The 17,830-nt window shown below is 40.2% G+C and overlaps 1 protein-coding gene and 1 long non-coding RNA gene across 8 annotated transcripts in view; one reads left to right on the top strand and one right to left on the bottom strand.

Annotated features, from left to right (window-relative positions):
• The window catches only part of SLIT2 (slit guidance ligand 2), a 327,901-nt gene that overhangs the window by 14,139 nt on the left and 295,932 nt on the right, over positions 1–17,830 (bottom strand). For all 5 annotated transcript variants that reach the window (XM_056555443.1, XM_056555414.1, XM_056555429.1 and 2 more), the window contains 3 exons: positions 16,585–16,715; positions 12,298–12,452; positions 10,194–10,482 (listed from right to left, as the gene is read on the bottom strand). In XM_056555443.1, the coding sequence (XP_056411418.1) occupies positions 10,194–10,482; positions 12,298–12,452; positions 16,585–16,715 (575 nt within the window). The remainder of the gene's footprint in view (positions 1–10,193; positions 10,483–12,297; positions 12,453–16,584; positions 16,716–17,830) is intronic.
• Positions 1–17,830, top strand: part of LOC130355387 (uncharacterized) — a 119,078-nt gene that overhangs the window by 90,207 nt on the left and 11,041 nt on the right. The gene's annotated exons all lie outside the window — the stretch shown is intronic.

Here is a 17,830-nt window from a genome sequence, read left to right as displayed (position 1 = left end):
ACAAACAAATATGCTATGGACATTATATTGCTGAACATTGATTTTCTACAGAAAGAGATTGGGAATATTAAAACCCGTTTAACGGATATTGATGACAAACTTAAGGAATTGTTGAATTCGGAAGATTATGTAGCTTATAAGGTGAAAACTAAGGACATTCTTGATAAATTTAAAGTTGATCAGGAAGACTCTAAACGTCAGAAATGGCACCGGGACCAGGAGGACTACAGAACGGGTCAAATCTACAATTGGCAATACCAGGACAAGCAAGACAAGTATACTCGGGGATCGAGATCTACGCAATTTCAGAAGAAAAAACCACAAAAAGCTCAAGTTTATAAATCATCTCAGCAACAGCGTTTTTTAGGAGTGGATCGGACTGTCCAGTCGGACGGAGGAGGAGAAGAATCAGACGGGGTGGTCGCCGAGGACCACATAAACAAGAAACCCACCACCACCAGGAGCAACCGGGGTGCAAGGAACACAAGGACTTAGTGGTAAACATCTCCTCTTATTCTTTATCCCCGATTGAAATTAAAGTGTTAAATAGAGGACTTTCATTTTGCCCTACAGTAGGGGTAGATTGGGTGCAATTATATGCCGATTTAGCAGCACTATACAGGAATGTTAAACTTAAATTGTGGTTCTCTACACATACTAGCGGGTCACAACCCCAGACTGACAGTGAAATGACACTGAAGTCTTGGGGTTTGTTTAACAAAAGTGATTTCTTGCCCCATTTTTCCCCCCAAGCCATAGACACTTTTGCTGACTTGGTTAATAAGGACATTGAGAGCCTTAAAAATAAACAAAAGGGTATTGTCAATTGGGGTAGAACTAATCTATCTAAGAGTGAGAGGGAGGCACTAGAGGGATTGGTCCATAATGACGACCTTGTTATCAAGCCTGCCGATAAGGGGGGCGCGGTCGTCATTATGGATCGAAGTCTCTACCTAGAAGAACTTTATAGACAATTAAATGATTCCTCAGTTTATAGATGTGTGACCATTGACCCTAAAATGGGGATCACTAAGAGATTGAAAACACTTGTGGATCATGCTCTGGCGATGGATGTGATTGATAGTGAACTACATAAATTTCTTTTGCCTGTTCACCCGGTGACTCCCATAATTTATATACTTCCGAAGATCCACAAGGATCCGGTACGCCCACCAGGTCGTCCGATTGTGTCGGGCCGAGATTCCATTCTCAGCCCGGCAGCAATCTTTATTGATAAGGTATTAAGACCCTATGCTATTAGGGCTAGATCGTATTTGCAGGATACGTCTGATTTCTTAAATAAGATTGCAGAGTTAAATATACCTGAAAATGCTTTTCTAGTTTCATTTGATGTAACTAGTTTATACACGAGTATCAATCATGAAAGAGGATTGGCATGTGTCAGTAGAGCTCTGGAAGACTCTACCTACTCTAATGAGTGTAAAGAGTTTCTAATTGGTCTAGTGGAAATTATACTCACTTGTAATTATTTTCTGTGTGACAATCAGTACTATGTCCAATTAAAAGGTACAGCCATGGGGTCTAATATGGCCCCGACATACGCCAATATGGTAATGGCCGAGCTGGAGGAGATGTCGGTCTATATGTCCCACCACTTCGGCCTTGTGCTGAAGTGGTGGAGATATATAGATGACATCTTCGCCATCTGGTGTGGAGATGAGGAACAACTATTTGAATTCTTGAACTTTCTCAATGAGATTGATCAGGATATTAAATTTACTATGGTCCACTCCAGAACTGGGGTCCAATTTTTGGACACCTGGGTTTATGTTGTGGACCATCAATTAAAAACCGATTTGTATGTTAAGGATACCGATAGGAATAGTTTGTTACATTTTGATAGTCTTCACCCTAAAAGGATGGTACGATCCTTACCCTACGGTCAATTCCTGCGGGTTAGGAGAATTGTTGATGACCCGATACAGGTAGAGAGGAGACTCTTGGAGATGAGCAACAAATTCATCTCGAGGGGATATCCCAAACAATTGGTTAAGGAGCAACATGATAGGGCTTTGGAGATCGAGAAGTCACAATTATTACAAACTACATATCGTGAAAACAATTTGAAGAGAATTCCATTCATCTCCACATATAATACCATTAGTGGCGACATTGCACAAATTATACATAAACATTGGTCGGTACTGTCACATACCTATTCTAATATACCGGAACTCTCTAATCCTCCCCTTCTTTCATATAGAAGGTTGACCAATCTAAGAGATAGACTGGTCAAGTCTGACATTTCCCCCAGAAAAATTGATTTGGCTTCACAGCTCAAACCAGGTTGTTATCCCTGTCTGGGCTGTGACAACTGTAATCTTATGAACAAAGGAGAATTTTTTGTTCATCCACAAACACTCCAAAAATTTAAAATTAAACAACATGTCACATGTAGGTCAGACCATGTTATATATGTCATCACATGTCCGTGCAATTTATTATATGTGGGAGAGACCAGCACGGAATGTAAAACAAGACTGAATAACCATAAATCTTCCATCAGAACCCAAAAAACTGAATTCCCGATTCCCAGACACTTTATTGAAACAAAACATGCCATCAATCAGCTAAGGTTTTCTATTCTAGAACAGGTTCCGATGCCCAGACGAGGGGGCAATAGAATTAAACTTCTTAAACAAAAAGAGGTCATGTGGATACACAAACTTGGCTCACTGTACCCAGGTGGATTAAACATGGACTTTCCAGTCCGTGTATTCAATTAGATGACGCTTTGAGATATATACAGGTCAAAGTCGCCTGACTTGGTGCACCCAGTTGGTGGATGTTAGCAATCCCGTAGTAGGGTATTTTTCTTTTATATATTTTTTATATTTTTAAATATTTACTTTATTAATGTATATTATTTCTATCACTTTCAGATCGTTATTATTCTGTCCGGACACAAGAAGGCGACTCACCGTTGACACAATGAACACATATCAAGCCATGGATACATTTGAGGATACTCATTCAAAGGTCTCTTTTTTGTTTTTCCGCTGACCCCGTGTCCCCATCTTTTTGTTTCCAGGTGTTATATGTTGCGCTGGAAGACCTAGATTAGGATATGACCATGACAGGCAGTATCCATTATTTAAAGATTGATTGTGTATGGGAATAAGTTCTCTGTCCCTAGGGGGTGATATACTGTCCTGGCTTGTTAGTGCAAACTGATATTATTGGGAAACACCACAAGAGGCCCAAGAGTGTCACATAACCCCTGGATAGGGATGTTGACAATAGGGCGTAGGTGATCCCCTTAAGCCTGCAAGGCGCTTGCCATAACAGATTCATGCCACAGCACCAAAACTGTCAGGATAATACAATGATCAGAGCCCCATAGATAAGGGACCTGCCGATGAACATACCATACACAATCTCTAGTAAAATGAACAATACTGTATTCTTATAATGTATTCTTATTGAGTATAATGATTATGATCTGCCTTGGGCTTTTGAATAATTAGGATGGTCATCCAGTGTAACATATTTACCTTATTTACACATTTTGCCATAAGAGATGCCAGTGTTAAAGATGGCGAAAATCTAGTCAAGTCGGAGCTATACGCATGCGCTGGGGGCATTCCTCATTACGTCTCTAAGCGAACATATGATCGCCTACAATTTCCGGTTGGAAGCGGATGTGACGTTCCGATACATGCGCACAAGCTTTGTTTACAAGCGAGACCTACGAGAAGCACTGCGGAGCTTCCATTGGCTGAGGAGGTTCATGTCAACAGGTGAGCGCCGCCCTTGATGCCGGACCAAGACATCAATTATAAGATATTATGTACACTACTTGATTGTACCACACATGATCGCACGTTTGTGGACTCAATATTGTATATGGGTTCACCACCCTTCACTGTTTATATTGTTATATATGACCGATTGTGGTCTCTGATCTGTTTTATTACTATTGTTATTGTATCTTGAGCACACGCCCCCTCCTTGTTGCATGTGCAATCGGGGGGTGGGTATATATACACCATTTTTGCACTGTTGTTTCATGCTTGAAAAAGGCTTTATTGATAAGCCGAAACGTCGCTTACACAGATGAGTGAATAAACCACTACTTTGATGTGATTTTGGAGTGCCGCTTCCACTTCTTTGAGGATATATATATATATATATATTTTTTTTTTTTTTTTTTTTATTATTTTTTTTTTTTTTTTTTTATTTATTTATTTATTTTTTTCCCACCGGAGTAACCCTTCAATTTTTTTTTTTTTTACATGGATGACAGATGTCATTATATGGAATCACTCTCTCTCTCTCTTATGTCTATTAAATGTGTCACAAGCTTTAAAGCAGCTTTTTCAATGAAGAATATGTAAAACACATGCTCTAATAGCCTATGGGTGCAGTAACCATATGCCCAACCTTGACATCCATCACCCACAGACTATAATGACATCTGTTTAATATACACATCATGAGCTTTTCAACAGCTTTTCATGACGTATACAGTATAGGGATGCCAGCACAGCCTATGGGGACGGATGGCGCTGCTAAACATATGTTAAACGCTCTTATAGGCTACTAAGGCATTTGTTCAACACATCATGAAAGCTGCTGAAAAGCTTGTGACACATTCAACAGATTCCATACAGTGGTACCTGTCACCCATTCATCACATTGTTAAAAAAAAATTTGGGCTACTATACTATTTCATACCTTTTCTTTAAGATATGTTTATGTTTTACCAATCAGACAAGGCCACAAGATGCTCTTTTGACCTCCATATTGCCATGGACATATTTATTATTTAGGCGCTTTCCTGCCGTTAAATGTAATGTGAACAGAGCCTTACCTGTAGTCCTATATGACAATCTCAGCACTGCTACATCTGTAATGCAGCAGTACAGGTAAGGGTGATAATTTGTACTGGCAAAGCGGCATAGACCTATTACCCCTTTAACATACCATCCCAACATCTGGAAACCATCTCCAACTACAAGTCGCCACTGCTAGAATCCTCCCTCTTTAGAAATGTTATAGAGAATTTCACACCCTTCCCAACAATTATAATAAACAAATAAATAGTCTCCAAGTCTACGCTGTAATTCTGCCAAGAGCAGCATATGTGCTAGGTAATGCGAACATCTTTCAGCTGCGAGCTGTCAGAGCGGCATAAATTCAATATAAAAATCCCATAGATGCTAGGAGGCAAAGGCTGCAAAAAAACAAGGCGGAAAAAGTTGTTTTGAATTGATAAGAAACTTTATGCCAAAACCTTAGAAAACAGACGTTGAGCTTATAAAGATGAAAGAGAATCTGCTCTAGACAGAGATTTGTCTGGCTGCCGCAAAGTATTTATCACGTTTGCCTGAAAATGCATTCCGGAGGATGAAGCAAGAGTATTACTAGGATTCTGGTGTCCGGTCAGGTTATATACCTTTAGATTCATGCTGCAAATAAATAGTACATTTTTCAATATTTGTAGATAACTTATGGGGAATTGTAATGGGAAAGTCGTTTTGCCAAAATAGGGAAGTTATCCGGTCGCATAAAATTCTATATTACATTAATATAACACTAGAGTAGTTTTAAAGTAAACCTGTCACATTAAAGGGGTACTCCGCCCCTAGACATCTTATCCCCTATCCAAAGGATAGAGGATAAGATGTCTGATCGCAGGGGCCCCGCCAGTGGGGATTCCCACATTCTACCATGCGGCACCCACCTGTAACGGCTTCCGGAATGCGGGGGTCCCCAGTGGCGGGACCCCCGCGATCAGACATCTTATCCCCTATCCTTTGGATAGGGGATAAGATGTCTAGGGGCGGAGTACCCTTTTAATGATGGTGTCCACTCCTATAATGACATTATAATGCAAGGGCGCCACCTTCTATAACAACGAAATAATTATACCGCAAGAGCTACCCACCTCTATAATGATAGAATAATTATAATGCGAGGGTTGCCCATTCATATAATGAGTATTGTATTGCAAGGACCAGCTACTTCTATAATGACTAAGTATGTATAATGCAAAGGCCGCCCACTTCTATAATGATAGAATAATTATAATGCAAGGGTTGTATTGTATTGCAAGGACCCCCTACTTCTATAATGGCAAAGTAATTATAATGCAAAGGCTGTCTCTTTCTAGAATGACGAACTATTTATAATGCAAAGACAGCCCACTTCTATAATTATTAAGTAATTACAGTAAAAGGGCCACCCACTTTTATAATGACAAAGTAATTAAAATGCAAGGACCACTCACTTCTGTAATGACAGAGTAATTATAATGCAAGGACCGCCCAATACTATGATAATAATGAATTGTAATGCAAGGGCCCCCAACTTCTATAATGGCAAAGTAATTATAATGTAAAAGCCACCCCCTGTGTATTGATAAATTAACTCTAATGCAAGGACTCCCAATTTCTATAATGAGTAATTTTTATGCAAGCACCGCTCACTTGATGACAAACTATTTATAATGCAAGGGCAGCCTACTTCTATAATGACATAGTAATTACAGTACAATACAAGAAACACCCATTTCTATAATGACATAGTAATTATAGTGAAAGGACCACCCACTTATATAAATACAGAGTAATTATAATGCAGAGACCACCCACTGTTATAAATACAGAGTAATTATAATACAGGGACCGCCCATTGTTATAAATACAGAGTAATTATAATGCAGGGACCGCCCACTGTTATAAATACAGAGTAATTATAATACAGGGACCGCCCATTGTTATAAATACAGAGTAATTATAATACAGGGACCGCCCATTGTTATAAATACAGAGTAATTATAATGCAGGGACCACCCACTGTTATAAATACAGAGTAATTATAATACAGGGACCGCCCTCTTATATAAATACAGAGTAATTATAATGCAGGGACCGCCCTCTTATATAAATACAGAGTAATTCTAATGCAGGGACCGCCCTCTAATATAAATACAGAGTAATTATAATGCAGGGACCGCCCTCTTATATAAATACAGAGTAATTATAATGCAGGGACCACCCACTGTTATAAATACAGAGTAATTATAATACAGGGACCGCCCTCTTATATAAATACAGAGTAATTATAATGCAGGGACCGCCCTCTTATATAAATACAGAGTAATTCTAATGCAGGGACCGCCCTCTAATATAAATACAGAGTAATTCTAATGCAGGGACCACCAACTGTTATAAATACAGAGTTATTATAATGCAGGGACCGCCCTCTTATATAAATACAGAGTAATTCTAATGCAGGGACCGCCCTCTTATATAAATACAGAGTAATTCTAATGCAGGGACCACCAACTGTTATAAATACAGAGTTATTATAATGCAGGGACCGCCCTCTTATATAAATACAGAGTAATTCTAATGCAGGGACCGCCCTCTTATATAAATACAGAGTAATTCTAATGCAGGGACCATCTACTGTTATAAATACAGAGTAATTATAATGGACTGGAATTCCTATACTGTATATTCCAATGTCTTATAGTCTGTGCATGTAAAGCCCCAGGTTTGTACTCACAGGGTTCATCTCAGAACAATCCTGCGGTCTTTATTTGATCCATGATCATACCTTAGACACGTCAACAATCAGCTATCGCTAGTGCACATGACCGGGGGACAAATTGAGCCCCCACCCTTTGTTGATGCTGCATTTGTGATAGATCGTGGTATCACAGAAGGTTAAGCAGCTGAGGTTGTATGATTCTCAGATCTCAGTAACAAGGCCGCTCTTATCCTATACATTCCATCATAGAACACATGAGCCATAACATTCAATGAAGACAAAACACACCTTTACTAGGCTGAGCTAATCTAACCAGTATGAGGTATTAGCACATTGTTGTCAGTGGACACAGTAGGATACTAAACTCTACTCAAAACTATCAAGGGCAAACACTTAAAGGGGTACTCCGGTGGAAAATCAACTGGTGCCATTATGTTAAACAGATTTGTTATTTACTTCTATTAAAAAATCTGAACTTTTCTAGTACTTATCAGCTGCTGTATACTAATGATATACTTCAGAGAAATTTGTGAAGTTCTTTCCAGTCTGACAACAGTGCTCTCTGCTGACAGAGCAGGAGAGGTCCAGAGCAGGAGAGGTTTACTATTGGGATTTGCTTCTAATCTGGACAGTTCCTGACATGGACAGAGGTGTCAGCAGAGAGCACTGTGGTCAGACTGAAAATAACTTCATAAATTTCTCTGTAGTATACAGCAGCTGATAAGTACTGGAAGGCTTCAGATTTTGAAATATAAGTAATTTACAAATCTGTTTAACTTTCTGGCATCAGTTGATTTGAAAACATTTGTTTTCCATTTGTTTCCACCAGAGTTCCCCTGTAACCCCTTAACGACGCAGGACGTAAATGTACGTCCTGGTGACGTGGTACTTAATGCACCAGGACATACATTTACGTCCTGAGCATAAGCACGGGCATTGGAGTGATGCTGGCATCATGCGCGGCAGGTCCCGGCTGTGCATCGCAGCCAGGGACCCGCCGGTAATGGCGGACACCCGCAATCCCGCGGATGTCCGCCATTAACCCCTCAGATGCCGTGATCAATACAGATCACGGCATCTGCAGGATCGCGATCACTTAACAGGATGATCGGATCGCCCGCAGCGCTGCCGCGGCGATCCGATCATCCTGCACGGCAGACGGAGGTCCCCTCACCTGGCTCTGCTGCCTTCCGGGAGTCTTCTGCTCTGATCTGCCTTCCCGCAGGCCAGGGCAGAAGATCACCGATAACCCTGATCAGTGCTGTGCCCTATACATAGCACTGAACAGGATTAGCAATCGAGTGATTGCTTTAAATAGTCCCCTATGGGGACTATTAAAGTGTAAAAATAAAAGTAAAAAAAAGTAAAAAAATAAAATAAAAAAAACGTGAAAACCCCCTCCCCCAATAAAAACGTAAATTGTCCCATTTTCCCTATTTTACCCCCAAAAAGTGTAAAAAAAAATATTTTATATACATATTTGGTATCGCCGCATGCGTAAATATCCGAACTATTAAAATAAAATGTAAATGATCTCGTATGGTGAACAGCGTGAACGTAAAAAAAAAAGTCAAAAATAGCTGCTTTTTTGTAACATTTTATTCCCAAAAAAATTAATAAAAAATGTAATAAAAGTTTTGTATAAGCAAATATTGTATTAATAAAAAGTACAGATCATGGCACAAAAAATGAGCCCTCATACCACCGCTTATACGGAAAAATGAAAAAGTTATAGGTCTTCAAAATAGGGGGATTTTAAACATACTAATTTGGTTAAAAAGTTTGCGATTTTTTTAAAGCGCAACAGTAATAGAAAAGTATATTATCATGGGTATCATTTTAATTGTATTGACCCAGAGAATAAAAAACACATGTAATTTGTACCATAAAATGTACGGCGTGAAAACAAAACCTTCCAAAATTTGCTAAATTGCGGTTTTCTTCTTAATTTCCCCACACAAATAGTATTTTTTTGGTTGCGCCATACATTTTATGATAAAGTGAGTGATGGCATTACAACGGACAACTGGTCGCGCAAAAAACAAACCCTCATACTAGTCTGTGGATGAAAATATAAAAGAGTTATGATTTTTTGAATGGGAGGAGGAAAAAACTAAAACGTAAAAATAAAATTGTTTGAGTCCTTAAGGTCCAAATGGGCTGAGTCCTTAAGGGGTTAAAGGAGAAATCTCATTAATATGATCTTTACATGTGTCATAGATGCATGTGGTAAAGCCTGGATCTCACACCCCCAGAAAAGCTTAACCCGACAACTTCTAATGTGAATGGGGGCCTCCCGACATCATCTGTGGGGAAAGCAGGATTTGGCATGTGGTATTAACGTTTGTTGTGCCAAGAGATAAGCTGTCACCAGACATGTATGGCTGCACCTTTCTCCCCTCTCCACATTGAAAACACATGCTCAATTGGCCAAGTATACAAGTACATAGGGTAATGGAGAGGAACAGCTGTTGACCAAATGCAGTTGAAGGTGTATGGGTACCTTTGTGAAAAGAACCAGATTTTTTCTATTTTATGCTTCAATACTGGTCTTTTTTTTTATACGTTAGATCAAGAATCCTTTTTTTGGCATGGGCATAGGGTCAAGTAGATAAATAATTTTTACCATATGCCAAATTTAACTATCAATGTATAAATAAGAGCTCACATACTTGTGTCCTAGGCAAGGGTCGTTGGATTGCTGATCACATAGTGGTCCTGTCCAACCTCCTTCACATTCGCAGGTGAAGCCGGACTGACTGGTAGCTACACATGTTCCATGTACGCAGACTTTCTTTTGGCAGGGCTCACAGCCGGGGACTATTCCTGTTTGCAGATTAAACATCTTAAAGTCTTGCAGTTCATTATTTATGTATAGGTTCCGTATGCAGCCCTGGAAGTTAGTTCCATTGTGTCCGGGAGACTGACGTACTACAGCAACATTGTTCTTTATTGGCATACCTGCATTGTCAGAAAGCACAGCATTAAATATGCACCATACAATGATATTGTATCACCACAACTATGTCAAATATTAGAAATGTTGGCAGGGAGGGGGGCATAGGTTTTAATCCAATCATGATAACAATGACATGAACTCTTACAATAACTACAGGATATATTAAAGTATTTAATAAAGTATTGCCTGCCATAGACAGCACCCGTTTATGCCAGAGGTATGCAGCCTATAGCAATACTGGAGTTCTGCAAGTCCTTGTTTCCTCTGCCTTCCCACTCAAAGCACTAGAAGTCCCATCATATGGGGAGCAGCTGGAGAACTAAGCCTGGGTAATATCTTAGATATTTGCAAAATACCACTGATAGTTTCTATATAACTATACAGTTGCTAGGCAGAGACCAGAAACTGCATTATTGTGTGAGCCCACCACAGATTTGCTCAAAACACGGTATAAGGCTGCATTCACATTACAGTTGCAGTGTACAGCTGCCGGATCCGGCTGGAGGAGGGGAAAACCGTGCACTCCCGTATCCCAGCCAAACCAACGCCGAAATCCATTGACTCCGGTCGGCTCATTTCTGCCCCGTATCCGGTTTTGTGACCAGACCTAAAAACCGTAGTTCAAGGTCGGCTCATTAAAGTCAATGGAGTTCAGCGCCTATCCAGCTGGGGTACGGGAGCGCACGGTTTTCCCCTCCCCCAGCCGGATCTGGCAGCCCTACGGTGCAACCGTAATGTAACTGCAGCCTAGGGGAGATGGATCTAGTGCTATATATAGTATAGAACATACAGTAGATATGATGGCAACAAGCAAATGCTGACTAAAAGCATACAGCAGTATTTTTCAAAGTCAATGTTTGGGGGGTTACAAGGTGCAGACTCCAAAAATAATGAAACCAATTACAGACTAGAACAGTGAGAAAATCGGGCACACATGGCTGCCTTGGCTGCCTCCAGTATTGGAACCCACTTGTTCAGTTCATTGGTGGTTGCATATGGCCGACACTTCTGTTGAGATTGTATGGTTTAGAAAACCTATGCTCAGATACCCTATGAGACTATTATTCAGTAACTTTATGGCTATGACATGGACCAGTCCCACATGCATACCATCCTTATTTGACAGTACCGAGTTTATACAGCAGGTTCCATTATTTAAACCTCTGTCTGTTAGCCATAGAGGGCTGTAGCCATAAAGACCATCTTTCACTATGGAGCAGCCAATAGGTTCATGCATTATGGACAGCACATAAACTAATGTATTTTATGTTAAGTTTGCCCTGTGGTGGCCCTACAAGGGGATTGAACACTTAATGCTGGGTTCCCTCACAAATTACAGCTGCTCTCTGGGTTGTTTAGCGGTATGATCTGCTTATTGTCAATGAGACTTGTCCAAAATGGTTCTGTTTAATTTCATTAGATAGGTGAAAGCTTCTGCATGGATGTACTGTAGGGGTCTCTATCTGCCATTGGTTTCAGTGGAGAGTTGGCTATGTGCACTATGAGCCATACTGAAAATTGTTGGGGTCTTCACTCCTGAACGCACATCAATGCGACTCTTTTCTAATGTATTTGTTAGAAAAGCTCATTGCACTATAGTTTGTATTCCCTACATTCAGTTCTACTATTCTGTCTTGTTTGTAAAGTGGATTAGTGAAAGCTGAAGTGTCCACACCATTCCCCTGGCTTGCCTGATCAATACACTTCAGTAAAGGGTTTGATGTGTGATCCTGAGGTCAGAGAACATATAAATCACAGTGACACGTGCGTAATAAATGTTCCTATTATCAGTGACATGACAAACCAATATCTTTTACCTCCTACGTAAAGCGGAGAGTCAAAGCCCAGGGAAGATTGTTTTGACAAATTAGTAATAGTCTTGGGGTTTCCTCCATCCACTATAAGTGATAGTGTTTGATCCAGGCTTACAAGTTCCACAATGTGAAAATTCCCATCATTTATAGTCTCAACACTGTAAGAGAAGATGACAGAGATTAAGCGAAGTACAAATCATTGCTTATTAGTTACTGCAAATCCTACTTCAACCTAGAACTTTGTAATTCTTTGTACTTTAGGGTTCCCCATGTCAGTACTTACACTACTGGTATCAGTACTATGGATCCACAACAAAATATGCAACTGCAGATTCCAGACACTTCACTGTTGTCCATGCAAAATTGGTCAAAATGCATAAAAAGCCCAAGCTTCTAAATGCAATTTGCTAATACATTTACTAATATTGTACAAACCATTTTGTCCATCAATGGGCATATTTTTCTACCAAATATTTGCCCTATCGATTTCCTTGATTGAGTTTTTTTTTTTTAAACATAATCTGCTCCCAAATCTGCCGCAGCAATTATATTTAACATCAATGTTCCACTGTAACTTTACTGTACATGTGAACATACTGTGGATTTTCAACTCTGTAAACTCTGTGTAAACTCCAACTCATGCGTATGTACCCTAAGGCACAGTTCACTCGTTAGTTCTTTAGCACAGATCCTGAAGATTTTGTGTCAAGTTGCCTGAATTACTTTAATGGGCCAAACCCACGTTCTAGACGAATGCCAAATGCTCAGCATATACGTAGAAATCTGAGGGTATTCAGATTTCTGCCACGATTTCGGACGTGTGTCCTACGGGGTATTGGTCTTCTATTGGTCACAGTAATGTTATATTGCATGAATGTCAACTCATTTAGAAAAGGCCTAATCAAGAACAATTATGCAGTAATGATATTGTTCCTTATACTCCGGTGTCTTGCGAAATAGAGTCTTAACGGTGCCTGAAACCCTTTGAACTTCTTTAAATATGCAGAATTCAAGCTATATTACCTCCCTATAAAAGATGCTTCTTGTACTTTACGACAATTATTATAAATCAGTTCCTATCTTATTTTTAATTCTCGATGAATACAGCACGCCGTTCCCTCCGCTCCCTGTTAACAATGGTGTTTTTCTCCCTCCAGTCTATTTACTGCTAGTTGGAAAGCAGCGCAGTGAGTTAGAGAGTCATGCTGTGTAACAGCCTCTGAAGCTGCTGGTTTATGGCTGCGGCTCTATGGTCTTTACCTGATTTATTAATTCATTCATTGCTGGTGTCGCTATAAACACAATATGCCAAACCAAGGAAGGACTATTTGCTCCAATCATCAGAGGGTGATGTTCTTCTTCCTAATGATGGGAAGAATTACTGCATGGGAAGCTGACTGTGGAGGGAGGATGCTAAAAGTCTCATAGGGGCTGCAGACCTGCCAAGTAAAGGTCTATGGGACAACTTATGTGCCCCAACCTAGCACAGCAGACACCGCATTGTGTAAACGGTCATTGACGGAGTGAAACAGAAGCCTGTCAACATTTTTTTTTTACTTCTTGTCGCTACGTTTATATATAATATATTTCTCCAAGTTCTCTTAAAGAGGTATTTTTTTTATAATTTAATGCTCTGGCATATCAATTACTGAGACTGATATTAGGGCCCCCACTAATCCACAGTATGAATGGATGTAGGTCATCTTTTCTCCTACAGAGCAAGGCTTTCTGGGCACCCACTGTGCACAGTGATACTACACAACGTCATTAAATGAATGGCTATGACAAGAAAGAAAAATGCTCCATAGCGTAACATCGGAGGGAGGGTAAGAATGATCACAGATCAAATGCTGCTTACCCTGGGTGGTTGTGTACCGTCATACACAACAATGATGTGCGTGTAGTATGTTTTACAAATAGGTTCCGTCTGCAGCTTCCAGCCTCTAAATCATATAATACAGAAATAGGCTTCACAGAACCAAATGGCAGGATAATTCCAGCGCTGACCGAACCACAGGACAAAACCAGGACGGTGAATGGAGGTTTTATTGCACAGAATGCAACACATTTTGCTGCGCATGCGCAGCAAAACACATTGCATTCTGTGTAATAAATCCTCCATTCACCATCGTGGTTGTGTCCTGTGGTTCAGTCAGTGCTGGAATTATCCTGCTGTTTGGTTCTGTGAAGCCTGTTTCTATATAAAATTAATGGTGCTGTGTTGTAGTTCCTTGTGTGAACAGGAATGTTATGCAAGAAGAATCAGTGATGAACTTGCAGCACCTTACCCCCTCATTCTAAGAAACGTGGGGCTCTTTCAATTCAGATTTCAATCAAATTTCAATGGGACCAGCTGAGCACCTGGCAGTAACTAAGCCCCCAGGGATCGGAAGAGACAGCAGTCCACGTTTTGTTAAATACGGTTCCTGTATACGGCTGGGAGGAGGGGGGCTTAATCACGGCGCCCGCACTCAGCCGTATTCGGGAACCGTATTTAATGCATGTCTATGAGCTAACTGGAGTGAACCGCAGCCTCCGGTTGGCTTCATTTTTGGGCGTATGCGGTTTCCCGACTGTAGGCAAAAACGCGGTCAACCACGGCTGAGTGCGGGCGCCGTGATTAAGCCCCCCTCCTCCCAGCCATATACGGGAACCGTATTTAACAAAACGTGGTGTGAACCCAGCCTTAATATGGGTTTGGTCACTGGCTATCATATGTGTATGGTCAACACTTATAGAAGAGAACCATTCAATAGTGCAGTATATAGCAAGCAATATTCATCTTGCTAAAGTATTAGCGATATGAAGGTGCCAATTTATTCTACTTTGTAACAACAAACCCTTTACAACTTACGAATAGCTGTGATCTAAGCAAGAGCACAAAGCAAACACAATGAACCAGCAGTAGAGATGGGTAACATGTGGAATTCATCTAGAAGATCATTGTGTATTACATAATGAGTTTTATGATTGGGTTTATGTTTGAACAGATTTGTAAAAGAAAATAATGCAGACCATGCCAATCCTCGCCTCTGCCTACAAACATGCCTGTGCCAGATGTTTGGAGCAAGCACACTCTATTACTATGGAGGGAGGCACATCATACCACCGCGCCATGCCTGTAAGCTTTATGTGGCTGTGTTTATGTTGTACAGTGGCCAAAATACAAATTTTTATGCTTATGAAACACCTAAAGAAAAGAATTTGGTGGAATCAGCATCTTGAGGCTGGTCACACCCCACGAGTTTCACTCCATCACTGAGGTTGTACTCCTGTCAGTTGCATGCCACCTGTACATTCTCCTTCTCTTATACCATGTCCATCAGATTCCCTTCTCCAACTATTTTTATTAGTCTCCAAACAATTAAATTCCGTCTAGACGGAGCAATCTCCATAGGCACAAATGGTATAAATAGAAAATAAATGAGCTGACTGAAGCACAAACTCTGATTGAAGAAATGTTGCCCAATCTCTTTTTTAATGATTGTTTATTGAGATTATATATAAATTGTTACTATACTGTATGGTGGAAAAATGCATAATAAGAAAAATATGTCTTATAAGGAGACTGGTTGACATGCATTAGTGTTTTCAAAGGGCATTTTCTAGTAAATTGAAGGAGACAACCCACTTTTTAAAGGGCAGTCCAGCTTCTCTGACCTCCAGGAATCATCTATTATCATCAGGGGAAGCTAGTTTTTGGAAAGACATTTGTAGCATTAGCTGAAAGGCCGTCCATGAAATGCCTTGGTCTATTTTGGTGCCTTCACACTTTCAAGCCGTCACCTATCTCTTATGTCCCCAATATACACATCAGCATTCATCTCAGTAGACAGAAGGGGTAAGCTGCTGCCAGAAAGCTCTGACAGTGGCTTATCTCTCTGAGAACAAGAGAATCGGGCAGGGGAAATCCAACATTCCAATTATACACATCAGTTTTCATCTCATTCATCGGGCAGTAGCTTATCGCTCTGAGATCAAGAGAATCGGGCAGGGGAAATCTAACATTCCAGATCCTTTTCTTCTATAACATCATCTGGCAGGGAAAAATCAGGAGGCTCCATAGGGATCTAGGATGTTGTCTTGTCAAGTCTTGTGGTCGAGCCAGCTATAATACGGGTGAAAATATGTGATCATATTACGTTCGTGTGAAGCTGGTCCCACACCAGGTTGTGTTGCCAGATACCTGGCCCACTGTATTGTAGAACCACAGAACTGACTCCATATATTCAGTCCACTTTCAACCCCATAGGAAAAAAAGTCTGTGACCAGAATGGAGCATAAACTTACCTATAGATGGCAGATGCTGGGTAACTTCCAGTGTCATAACTAACTCGCACTCTACCCCGATATAACTCCACTGCTACATGATCCTTGTCCCCTTTGTAGAGCAGGATCCCACTGTCCTCATCTGTGGCCACCTGGAAAAAAAAAAACATACTTGATGTATGAGATGCAAGACAGTCTCTTGTTCAGGACCCCCTATAATAGGGGTATTCAACTCAACTACACACAGTAGTCCCTTATTCATTAGAATAGGCACCATGTAATTCTACAGTTTACATGTGGATTCCACTTGCTAAAACAGCAGCTTTCAGCATCTGTACCCACAGAAGGTCTTCACTGGAGAAGGGACGGGTCATTTAAGGGACGGGTCATTTAAGGGACGGGTCATTTAAGTAGTCCTTACCCACATTCTATTGAAGACTATAGAGGTTGCTGCACCAGAAATTCCATAGTATGAATGGGGCCTATCTGTAATGAGCCCTACACCTGTATGATTATCACATGACCAGGACAGGTTTTTATTCCCTGTGAGGCAGGAAGGATTTTTTTCAATGACAGCAAACAGAAATACTTGTGTTATACAAGGAATACAGACTGCATTATTTCCTGGACCCACAATACCCTTTTGAATACTGTAAATGATATTTGACCCTTCTTAGTTACCTGGACAATACCAATGTCATCCAAGTAATAGAAATAATTATTCACATTACTCATAATGCAAATAGATAGACATATCCCTATGTTTCATGTGACATGTTCTTTGTTTTACTCTGATATACATCGACATCTGCATAATGTTAATAGAAAAACGGATTTCTGGAGCAGCTAAAGAGAACCTTATTTCATGAGTAATTTCAATGTGTTCTACGTATTAAACCTTTCCTTTATGTGGTGCTTAGATTTGAATCTAAGAAACGGTTTTATTGCGAGAGTGATCAAATTATACAAATATCTCATAATCCTAAAGTTCAGGAACAGACATTAGCTACATATTAAAGGTTTAGGTATTCTTCAGATAGCTGGAGAAATAATGAAGACTTACTTAGATTCCCATAAGGGGAACAATTAAGGCTTATGGATCACATGACTAATGCACACCTTAATATTGTAATATGACCATCTGAATTATCTCTAAGAAACAACAAAGTCTCAGGCAAAAGAGAACTATTGGTTAATCTGCTTTAAGTGACTCAGTGGTGAACCCATTCTTAACTTCAAAATGTTGTCATAAAGCGGTCATCTGCCC

This window comes from Hyla sarda, chromosome 1, assembly GCF_029499605.1.
Source record: "Hyla sarda isolate aHylSar1 chromosome 1, aHylSar1.hap1, whole genome shotgun sequence".
In the NCBI taxonomy this organism is placed as follows: domain Eukaryota; kingdom Metazoa; phylum Chordata; class Amphibia; order Anura; family Hylidae; genus Hyla; species Hyla sarda.
Note: the sequence above shows the minus strand (reverse complement) of the source record. Positions and strands in the feature narration are given on the sequence as shown.